The sequence below is a fragment of the Eleginops maclovinus genome, chromosome 1 (assembly GCF_036324505.1).
Source record: "Eleginops maclovinus isolate JMC-PN-2008 ecotype Puerto Natales chromosome 1, JC_Emac_rtc_rv5, whole genome shotgun sequence".
NCBI classification, from domain to species: Eukaryota; Metazoa; Chordata; class Actinopteri; order Perciformes; family Eleginopidae; genus Eleginops; species Eleginops maclovinus.
In genome coordinates, this window is record NC_086349.1 from 10014540 (window position 1) to 10026970 (window position 12431).

Genomic DNA, 12431 nt, shown 5'->3' on the forward strand with positions numbered 1-12431 from the left:
GATGCAGCAGCATATTACAGCTTTCATCTAACTTTAAACAGTTTTGTTAAATCTGTTGACATAATACATTTAATTAAAATCAACATTTCAGTTTTTTCAGTGTACTGCTACCTCAGTTTGGTCTGCTGTAGACCGCCCAGTCCTTTACCTGCCCGTGATCAGCGCGCGCACGGATCAGAGCTATATATGTTTATATATATATATGTATGTATGTGTATATATATATATATATATATATCATTGTGTTCTCAGCTTTTCTCTTTTTGACCATTATGATGAGTTCTCATCATAATGGTCAAAAAGGGAAAAAAAGCTTAAAATACAAATGCATGAATTCATACTTAAGTAGAATTGGTATAAATTATTATGAGACAAAATGTATGTTGATTCTATTATGTTTACCATACAGTTGTATTACATGTTATAGTGCCTGCATAGACTAGTATTTAAATTCACATAAAATACTTACTAAAATTGAGAATAACTAAATATAATAATTAATATAATCAGAACGCTAGGATTGTTTTATATGTAATTGTTATCATGTCACATTATAATGATTCCCTGTTGTTTTTAGTGATAAATACCTGAATTAAAACAGAGGAAATGCCAATCACGACGCCCTTAGAATAGTGATCTATCGAGATGATGAAGAGTGTGCCCATAAATATTTTATAAAAAAAATATTTTGCATGTGTAGATGTTTAACATTGATCATCATCAATCATCATGATGAGTTCAATTGAAGAGCAACATACATTTATATTCAAACAAAAAAGAAAGGTTCAGTAGGCTCCTGATTGCACAGGAAATATTTCTTACACATAATACTGACAAGTGTTTCCACATGCAGCTCAGACTGCAGTTACTGTGCCACACACTAGAGGGCGCTAATAAACAAATTCTACTGGTCCAACACGGAAATTCACCTCGTAAGAAACACGGATTGCACTTCACAAGTTCCGCATGAGAATAAAAAAACATCCAATGCAGTCCTTCTTTACAGCCAATGTCTGACATCGAACAGTGGTTACCCGTAGGGCTGTGACTGGCATGTGTTTAGCAGTGTTGGAGCCTAGTACAAGCCTGCACCTGCAGCAAGCAGTGAAACAGGTTCGGAACGGAAGGTATGAGCAGGGTGTGGATGTGCTGAAAGCTTGGTAGCTCACCTGTTTGTGTTGCTGATGGAAAACATCGAGGAGTCTTCGCCCCTCCGGATCACCCCGACCGTCCGGGCGCTGAGCTCAGCACTGCGGGGGAAACGTGAGAATGTCCCCGATGGCATCCGGGGAAACGGCGACAGGATCTTCCCTGAGACAGAGAAGCTATGGTTCAAGGAGAGCAGCGCTAAAAACCTGCGGAACAGAGACTTCTTGTCGCCGACCACGATGCTCAACACGCTGTATGCGGACGGGCAGGTTGGTTTGACTGATAGCTGTTGGTTTTGCCAGTACCGTTATTTCTAAGGGGTTTATTTGACAATTCGTTGTGTTTTAATAGGCTTTTCTCTTAACACTAGAAACAGTGGGGTTGAGTCGTTTTAAAAATCCGCTTCATACCCCTCTCATGAAACGCTAGCTGGTGTCATACATAGCTAGTCAAAACTTGTCACACTTTGACATTGTATTCTTCCCCTCAGCATTATAGTTCGTGATGTTTGCTGTGCTGCGGGTGTTTTTTCTTTAGCGCATTAATATTTAAATGGACGGAAGGCGCTTTCACCCTTTGGAACGTGACTCGGCCAATAGGGGCCGGGGACCGGAACTATCTGCTTTATAACGCTCAGCTGAGTTCAACCAAATAAACAAAACTGAATACTGACTTGAATCCTTCAAATCCCCCATTGTTAAAGTGAATGATAGAGTGGTACTGATACAGCTGAATTGATCAGGCCGTTAACCTTGCCCCATCAAGATCGACCGGACATTAACAGCCTGCGGCAGTAATTGTTAACCCATGAGTTGCAGATGCAATATGGGTCAAACACGCATAGAGCTGCAAGCCAGAGAAGCAAGTCTAACTGTGTAGCAACATAAACACACGGAGGCCTCCATAGCTTGTTCGTGTCAGTCTTTCTCAAAAAAGGACACAACTAAGATTATGTCCCCTTTTATAAATACTAACACATGTATCTATGAACGTGTAAAGGCATCTTTATGTTTAAGGATGCTAATGTTTGCATATAATGACTACTACATCAACAGCATCATGTACAATGATTTTAAGCAGAGGCCAACATCTGATAATGATTCACTGACATTGATATGCATCTCTGTATTCATAAACAGAAATGTGAGGGGAACTTTTTTTTAGGCAAGGACATCTTTGTGAAGCTACATTTTAAATTACATACTAGTACAATATCCTGTTATGTCAGTTGCATGCCAGTTCACTGTATCGGAACACCTCTAGTGGTTGGCTTATATGCATATGCACACACAATCCTCTTTTTAATATATGCATATAGTGCTATATTTTATATTAGTCATGCTATCTATTGTAATTCAATCATTACAAGACTAGTGCTCTTTTTAAAAAAATCATTTTTATTTGAATATTTCAATTGAATTGTTCTGTTGTCCAATAGATCCAACTGTACTGTTTACCCTGTGTTGACTAATTAACTAAAAGTGATAAACGATTCCCTACAATTCAGTTTTTTCGCCTTCTCACATACATTATAATTCATGCCTGCATACAAAGGTCTCTAATTGCTCACTATATCTTCCCAGGTCCCTCCAGTAGTGATGTCCAGGGTCCTTTGCCTGCGTGGCAGTGGGGTTCTCCCTGTGGCTGGTGGGGAAGTAACGGGAGAGGGTTTGAGGGTGAGGGTGGACCGGGCCGCAGCCTTCAAAGCTGTGCTTGCAGATGCAGCCACAGAGTACCTGAAGCCCTCGGGTCAGAGGCAAGGCTGTGTGGTGCTCAACTGCTATGCACTGCACCCTAAACCCAACACACCCACTCCTGACACACTTACTCTGGGCCAGCTGAGGACTGTTCTGCTGGCTGACCACATGGGAGCGCTGTTGAGAAGACAAGGGTAAGTGTGCAGGTTAATTGCACATTTCTGAACTATCTTGTGCCTAAAACATTAATTGTTTTACTCTACCAAGGGGTTTTTAAATCATGGTGTTTCTACATTATCAATGAGAAAGCGTTGTGTTTTGTTGCTTCAACAACAACAAAAAGGAATATCATCTTGGGATTGGGGAAATGTTATTTGGCTTTTTTCAATATTTTCGGACTTATTAATGTTCAGTTCGTCAAATTAATTTTAGGATAATTTGTTTATAAAACATAAATTTAAATAAATTTCAGCCATAGAAAGAAACCACGCTGTTATAATTTCCATTCTTCTTACCTGTTTTAGATTGGCAGTGTCTTACTGCCCCACGCTTCCCGAAGACAGCGACATCATCACCTTTCTCAGAGCCCTGGGCATCGATTGGCCGACAGCTCCAGCCAACTGGACCAATGAGGAGCGGGAGGAGAAGATTCAGGAGGCACTGGAGAACTCCCCATACAAAGAGAGGGAAACAGAAAGAGGCAGGAGAACCAGTGGGGGAGGAGGAGGAGGAGGAGGAGGAGGAGGAGGAGGAGGAGGAGGAAGGCAGAGGAAGGGGAGAATGAGGGAGGCCTCAGGGTTAACCTTAAACGCGTGTTTCAGGAGGAGGGGCTGCTGGGATACGACCCCAGCATCGGTACCTGCACAGGTGAGGCCTCAAGGATATGTTTTTAGCAAGCAAGATAGGAAATATTAATACATGAGCTTTAGAGGTGCTTGTTTTTACCTCAGGGCAAAGCCAGGCTCATTGTTCCCCCCTGCTTCAAGTCTTTATGCAAAGCTCAGTTCTTGTCTCCATCTCTACACTTAATAGGTCCCCATGGGAGATTCCTTGTAAAAGAAAATATGTGATGTTTACGCTTGGGTTTTAATAACCAAATGGCAATGTGTGTATCCTTATGGTCTAAAATAAATGTCACATGCTATTTCCTTCCTTCCATAAGACATTTGAAAAAGCTATTTTCACTTAAAAGTTTAAACCATGCATTGTTTACATGTTTCAGAGCTTTTACTTTTTCTTTTGCTGTGTACTTTTTACATTTAACTACACTTAAGCACTACTTAAGGTAAAAACTCCACCATTTAAAACAAACAAATAACAAATATAGAAGTCACTTTAATCTGCTATCTAATAAGAGTTATTCCCAAAATGCTGAACTAATCCTTAAGTACATAGGTGTTGCTACAATGCCTTTAATAGAAAAGAGATTAGTAGGAAAACCAATAGAGGGTACTGTACTGTATATTAACTGGTAGGACATGTTTGTGTATCTGTTTCAGTACACAGAGACAGTGTTTCCCACTTGGCGCAACTGGACCGAGCCACTGCCGACTGCACAGTAAGACACACACACACACACACACACACACACACACACACACACACACACACACACACACACACACACACACACTATACAGTTTTCCAACACCGACTCGTTTTTTCTCATTAAAAATGACAGAAAAACAAAGCATTGATTCATATGCCCTTGATGCTTCTTCCATAGGTAGCCATGGCAACAGCGTTACATGTGACTTCCTGTCAGGATGAGTTCCGCCAGCAGCAGATAGCAGTGCTATGGAGAGCCAGTGGAGCGACACACACACAGGTAACCACACACACACACATACAAACACAATATCATGTATTGTCTTGTGTTCCTATTTTTACCTGCTCCGCTCTCTTTGTCTGCAGAGACATCTGGTGTGTGGGCCGGTGAAGACTCCTGGTTCTAACCTCACCGCTGCACAATATCTGCAGTAAGTCACATCTCACTTTCTTTGTCTCCTCTCCTGTGTAATCTCAAAGTTTCTGTCTTCCTCTATATGTTCTTTTTATTCCCTATGTCCTTTCTCCCTTTCACTTCCTGGCTCCCTGTTATGCTCTCCAGTACACAGGTTTATTATCACTCTCACTAGGATCTCGCCTACACTGTGAAGTTGCAGTTGTAATTAAACTAAACTAAAATAACACAAGTGGGTGTTAATAGGGCTTTAAGTAATATCTGTGATATCAAATAGTATTTTTAGCCCAGCTGTCTGTGTAAATAAGGCACCTTCGTTTCCTCTCCTGCAGGCTGAGAAGAGGTCAGATGAAGGAGGCCTCCGAGATGAAGTATGGAGATCAAGTAGAAGGTGCGTATTCATGTACATCTCATGATGTGACATTTATTTTACATAATGTTTATTTCCACAAAAATGTTTGTGTCAATTACACAATGTTTATTTACACAAAATGTTCTTAACTATACAAGTCTACTCTCACCAAGATGAGCTAAATGATAAATCACACTTGTCCACAAATTAGAGACGTGTCTGATTGTTTATGTGGAAAATACTTGAATAATCTGATCATTATCATAACTCTCAAACATAAAATAAACAAAGTTTTACAATCTCAAATGTTTTCCACATTTTGTAGACTATGAAATCAGAATCTTTTGTGTGTTATAGAAAAACTCTAAAAACTTTACCGAAGACAGGATCAAAAATAAAATGATAAATAAAAATCATATGCTCCGTTGGTTATCTAACCAACCTGACAGATGCTGAATATGAAGTATCCTGCAGTGAAAAAAAACCTCTTCCTTTGTCCTCTTGTAGGTCAGACATGGGATGACATCATCAGGGTCATGACCTCTGCCACTGTCAGATTTGAGCTGCTGTCAACAGTCCACACCAGTCCTGTGAGTCATCATCACAGCTGTGTGAATGTAAAAAATGTAGTAATTCAATGTTGGACACATATTTACAGGAAAATGCCACGCATTCACTCGCAATCATTCTATTTTAGGCGCCACTGCCGATGAGGGTGTGCTAACATTAGACCATACATTTAGGTCGTGATGTGCTACAAGTGCATTTGTCTTGAGGTCACTGATGACAGCTGTCTGTTTAGGTGACTCTGGACGTCCAGAGAGAAGGGGGCGTGTCCACCAAAGGGCCAAGAGGAGGAGTGTTTGTGATGTATAACTGCGCCAGAATGCACACTCTGTTCGACAGCTATGAGAGAGGAGTGGAGAAGGGTGAGAGCTGTGTTATGCAAGAGTTTCATTGCTCTGGTCAAAAAAGTGACAAACCTATAACTCAGACAGCTGCGGCCTGGCACCATTCCTTTTTTTTCCCAATTTAAAAAGACAAGACATACTTCATAACATTTAAATCAATATTTCAATTGAAAAAAAGAAGACACAGCAAATGCAAAGAGTCATAAGAGTTTAGCAGGAGTGTGACGATATGCTCTGATAAATCACAGCCTGAACTAATTGCTCTCATGTACAAGTTCTATTGAGCACATTTTAAAGAAATCAATACAGACAATTAATGTGTTGAGCTAGTTCTGTATTATCAATGTTAATAAACAGAGACAGAAAGGTTTCCTGCTACTTTGGTCCTGTTGGTGAACGATGAAATGCAGGATAGTGGTGGCTGACTGTCTTTTCCTCAGTGATCCTAGTATTTCATAACTTCCTATAGATGTTACAATGTTAGAGGAATTATAGTATACTTCTCTTAGCTTACAAGAAGATGTCTGTGAAGACTACAGTCTAAAGCTGTTGTTGTTTAATCGTGGCTATGGCTGAAATCATTACCTAAAATGTAATACTTTATTTACTGTCTTACAAATATTTGAGCCGAAAAAGAGTGATGACATGAAATTAGTATTGCATCTCTGTGAAAGTCGGTGAAGACCAGTGATTAAAAAAACATCCAAGTCATTGACTGTAGTAAGTTTTCCGTTTAGTTTTTTGTACTTTACTTGAATATTTTCGTATTACGCTACCTTTTATATTTACACCCCACTACATTTCAGACGCAACTGTTACACTTCCTACTCGGCAAGTAACTTTGCAGGCTCCAATTATTCTCAAAAGGTAAATGATGATGTAATATGATACACTATAAATTAAGGGTCAACTTAATTAAACAGGTGCGATGGAGAGGCAGCTCAATAAACAATATCAATGTTTTTAGTTTGTTTAAGTTTCTATTTCATTTTAAGAAAGTGATATGTGTTTAAATGGTTGGTTGAAGAATTGTATCATATTGTATTTGTCATGTAGTGTTCCTGGCTGTTTTCCTGCAGGTCTCTACCCAGAAATCCCTGAAGCCTCCAAGCTGGACTTCTCTTCTCTGAAAGAAGAGGTACCATGTTACTTTTTCTTAACGTTAAAAAGGTGTTAAACTGTTGTTGCTTTCCTCACAGACACATTTCAGTGTTAATCCTTTCATGCTGTCTGTGTTTTGACTGACAGGGCGAGTGGCTTCTGCTGTTCAATTACCTAATTACATTCTCTGAGCTGCTGGACCAATCAGGACAAGCGTTAGACTGTGAAGGGGGAGGAGCCAGAGTCAACATTAAGACTGAACAGGTCAGGGGATTGAGATTAATTCATCACTATGCAAAGATGGGCATTAAACCAAACTTGGCTGCTGTTATGTTTATTAATAAACATAATTATGATTTTCTAACTCGTGTTTCTGTTCCTTAGATCTGTAAATTTCTTGTGTCTCTCAGTAAAGACTTCAGCTCGTACTACAACAGAGTCCATGTGCTGGGGGTGAGGATACATTTACTTTTGATGATTTATACACCCTCGTAAATAATTCTTATGCTTATACAGTTTACTTATGAATGTATTTACTCGTTTTTAACCGAAAAGCGTTTTTGTCCGTTTTATTAATAGTGATAATGTGACTGAAAAGCCTACAAGTTGAGCAATTTCAAACATTTTTTTCGTTCCTTTATCCCGTTTAATTTTGCTTTTGTGCTGAAATCCCTGTTTTTATTTCTGCTTTCTCTTTCTTTAACCCACCAACACATTTCCTCTTCCCCTTGTCTTTCTGTTCCTCTTTTCAGGAGCCTCTGCCTCATCTCTTCAACCAGATGTTTTGTCGTCTGCATCTGTTGAGAGCACTGAGAGAGCTTTACCACAGTGCTCTGGAAACCCTCAACCTCCCCCCCATCAGGCAACTATAGCCTGCACATGATTCAATCTTCCTGGGATCTCTGTTGACCCTACCTCTGCATCTAGCTCATTTAGACACACACTCACATGTGTTTTGCAACTGTAGCTTCATCACGTACACACTTCCTTTAGCGATGAAAATGTATTCAACTAAGACAATCCCTTATTTTGGCAAAGTTACAACTCAGTCCGTGGCTGTTACAATCGAGTATTAAAATGTCTTAAAATGTCATTACCCATAAATCATTTGACGTGACTTTGTAACCTCTCAACTTTGTTCAGCTTGAATTTCCTGGAAAATGTGAGCTGTTTGTATGTTGAAGTATTAGTTTCGCATTTGAGGCCATGCTTTATTTGTTACTGAGAATTAGAGGAAGATTATTACCACTCACAGACCCAATGTCTGTACAGTAATTATGAAGCTACAGCCGGTTAGCTTAGCTTGGCATACGAACAGAAAGCAGAGGGACACACCAAGCCTGGCTCTGTCCACAGGCAACTATCCGCAATTTAAACCTTATATCTGTACAAAATCAGAGTGTAAAAAATATGTGTTTGACGATTTTATGACTGGGTATATTGCAGGAAGTTGATGGTCCCAGTCGAGAAACAAATAACCCTATAAAACTATAATTTGTTTTTTGTACATTTTTGACAAGAAAATCAAAAACGACAATCATGTTGTCACAGTGAAAATGATTTTCAGCCGCCCGTATTCACTGTACATAAGAGCGCTGTATCAATCTGATCCTTTAACCCTCCGTAACAAGGCTGAAAAGTGAATTTCCAAAATGTGAAACAATACATTTAAAACAACGTACCACTTGCCATTTGTATTAATTTCAAATTCCAATTATAGCCTTAATTTTAGATTTTTTAAAATGTAATCAGTGTCAAATGTTTTAAGAAGGTAAGTTGCTAACACACTAACAATATTATACATTTTAAACACCTCTACAATTTATATTCCTGAGAAAAACAGTTTTATTAATCCTATTAAAGAAATACAGAATAAAAGATGTCCCAACTGTTAACGATAAAATTGTTATTACAACGTCAGAAAGGGCATTTTAATATATTATAAGTCAAGGAAATAATGACATTACTGAGTGCTACACCCCTTTAAACTTTACAACTTGTTTAACTTTCTAAATTTCCTCAATATTATCACAGTCCAACACATATGGGTGTCTTACTCACTGCCTGAAAAGAGTTGTTTTGCTTTTAATAAGCCTAAGGCCCCCTTCCATGTATGTTATCCACCTTGTATTTATTGACACAAGATTATTTATTGTCATTTAGAAAAGAATAGAACGGAACATATATTCTGCACATGAGTCTTACTTGCTGTGTTTATATGATTATTCAAAGCCCTCCTATCCCCTTTTCCCTGCTTGACAAATCACAAATGTTTAGTATCAACCAGATGTAATAGGTGTTCATAATTTATTGACAAAGACCGTACATATAGGGCATCGTGCCATAACGTTAGGAAATGCATGAAATGGCATGAAAATTATATATATGGAGAGTTTTATGCCAAAAATGTTATTTATACATTTTTCTTAATGACCAGAAGTTGATCCTTGAAAATGTGAAATGTGTTGCTGTTATCCACTGTTTGTTCAAATGTGCCATAACTTGTTTTAAAAGCTCTGCTACACATTATTTTGTAAGTTTTCTTTTTTAATTAATATTTAATGTTGGAACAAAAGATACACAAGTCTAAAATACCTTACTCCTCACTGCATGAAATGTTGTTTGACCTCTGAAATTGTTGCTTGTCTCTGAATGGTCTTTGGAGTTTTTGTTTTTTACATTCTTTACTAAAGGGACTTTCAATATGCTGATTTATTTACAGTCACTGGCTTGTTGACCACAGCTGTAATCACTACAGTATTAAAGGAAATAATCAGAATGAGGGACTTTTAATACCTTATACTGTCTCACTGTATCTGTAAAACACACACTATATATATATTCATATAATAGATACAGTATGTTTACGTCAGCCAATGATGTTTTTCTCTTGCTGCCATGTTTTCACCCTCAGGCCTCAACATCTTTGACCTTCTTCTCATCCAGTCTCCCTCCTCTTTGCTACCCTCGCTCCCATTTCTTCTATCTCTTTTTATCCTGTACTGTGTTCAATTCTCACATTCAGACAAGATCCAGCTGATTATAGAAGTTCAATTGCTTTCCCATCAAATTCTTCTCATGTAATGATGACATTATTGATGTGGAGACTTTTCAGCTTGAGACTGAACAGCTACAAGGTTACTCAAATCCTAGAGCATAAATATGGCTTTTAAAGGAAGAACGTATTGCTCATCCAATACGGCCTTGTAACGGATGTCTTCAGTTTTTTTGATCTCCTTTTCAATAGTAAAACATGTTAAAATTCCAAAGTATAGCCATGCATCAGCTGTTTGCATTTCCAGCTTCAGAGGATGTTCTTCCTATCCTGAAACATCTCCACATCCCTCTCTGACCCCTCAGTGTGTTTGCCCATCTCAATGTAAATAATGACTCTCGTACACACATCTGCCCGCCTACAGTTTCTGTGTCTGTCCTGTCTGCAGAATTAAAATAACCATGACAGACCACTGTGTGTGTGTGTCTCTGAGATGTACATACTGTTATTCTATAGATGAATCCCCTGATGCTCCACTAAAGCACACTGCCCGAGGCCACATAAATCTAACTGTAAAACTACACATTTCATGGATATACACTACGGGCTGTTAACAGCGATCCATCACTGAAGATATAACCCCGGTAATGTGACATTTCATTTGCCTTTGCCCTTTTCTCCGTTTCCAGTTCTTCCTCTTGCCTGGATTCCTGACTTCCTTTTTTCTTCTCTCCCTTTTCTTCACATCTTTTTGACTTAATTTATAAAAAGTGAGGCACTTACTATTCTTCATTTCAAATTTGGAAACCGACTCACATTGTGCTTAGATTTATCGCAGGGTAAAAACATGTATTTCTTTGAATTATCCTGTTGACTGTGCTGATTTTATTTTCTCGTATGAAAGCATTATCCTACTGAGTTCTGCAGAAGGAAGTGAGAGACAGTTCTGATATTTTACAAATGAAGCCCTCTGCTGACGTTGTAAATACCCGCGCACGCTGGATGGTGTAGTTTGTTGGATCTTACTGCAGGTTTCTTTCCTCCATCTTTGTATCTCAACCATCAATTCTTAAGAGTGGTGTGTAATGCATACACCTCACACATGCTATAATGACCCTTTTTCGGAGTAAATCTGTATTTAAACTGTTGGTTCTGCTGCGTTCAAATTTGAAATCTGTACAACCTTTATATGCAGTTGCAATCATGTGATCAGGAGATAATGAAACATGGTATCTAATGTATTTATGATGCCATCTGTTACCTGACTTTTGTGTTTTCCTCTCATTTACCAGTTGAAGAGGGGACATAACTCAAAAGCACAAACATTAGGGCTCAACCAATCAAGTTTCTTTAGGTCTGTGCTTATTCAATATATAAAGAAAACTTAACTTATATTCTAAATGTATTCTATTACACAACTGTAATTCGGGTTAAAATCTGTCAAATCAACATTTATATCTGATTCTACACACACACACACACACACACACACACACACACACACACACACACACACACACACACACACACACACACACACACACACCTACACAAGTGTTTCTCACCCTTCATATCTAATGAATAATCAGCTTAATCGCATTCAAATGAAATCTCTTCTTTCCTAGATATGCTAATTGTACACATGTGGGATCAATAAATGATTACTGATTACCCTCACTGGTTAATATGTGTATTAGTAACACTTTGCACGGAAACTAAGAGTCATATCTTTGTGCTTGTAATACTTGTATGATAATAATTGAAATAATTGGTTTGCTTTTAAACAACTGGAACACATCAGTTGATTGCCCTTAACGCTAAGGCCATTATTGGAGAATTTAATTCAAGGTCACTAGCAGCAGTTAGCATGTAGCCAAATGTTGAAAGCTCAGCGATCACATAGAGAAGATGGCAACTGTAATTCTAAAATTAGCTCAATTTAACAATGAAGGAATTCATGTTTGTAATCATCCAATAAAAAAGATCATTACAAGCAACTTAAAACAATACGGTGAATGATTATGCTGTAGTGGGATTTTTCTTGAAATGGTAATGAATGAATACGATACATGATAATGTGTGAGTGTCTAATTGAAATATTGTTTGTGGTAAGTTTGTACCTTATTAAAATCTGAGCATTTCACATATTCCTTTAGAGTTCATGTACCTTGCACACAAGTACTTTTCATTATGCATCTCTTTGTATGTTTATTATCAGTGTCTTATTGTATCAGTATGTTGCACACATAATGTTGTCGAGAAC

The 12431-nt window shown here is 38.3% G+C and overlaps 1 protein-coding gene across 1 annotated transcript; it reads left to right on the forward strand.

Moving 5' to 3' along the window:
* The first annotated feature begins 936 nt into the window (after window positions 1–936).
* Window positions 937–9952, forward strand: dalrd3 (DALR anticodon binding domain containing 3). Its single transcript, XM_063892170.1, is given in 14 exon segments — window positions 937–1418; window positions 2733–3040; window positions 3371–3606; window positions 3609–3713; window positions 4346–4404; window positions 4573–4674; window positions 4761–4825; window positions 5142–5200; window positions 5669–5751; window positions 5964–6090; window positions 7152–7210; window positions 7321–7437; window positions 7558–7626; window positions 7926–9952. Coding segments are annotated over 14 exon segments (1743 nt in total). The 5' UTR covers window positions 937–1184; the 3' UTR covers window positions 8046–9952.
* Window positions 9953–12431: the final 2479 nt, after the last annotated feature.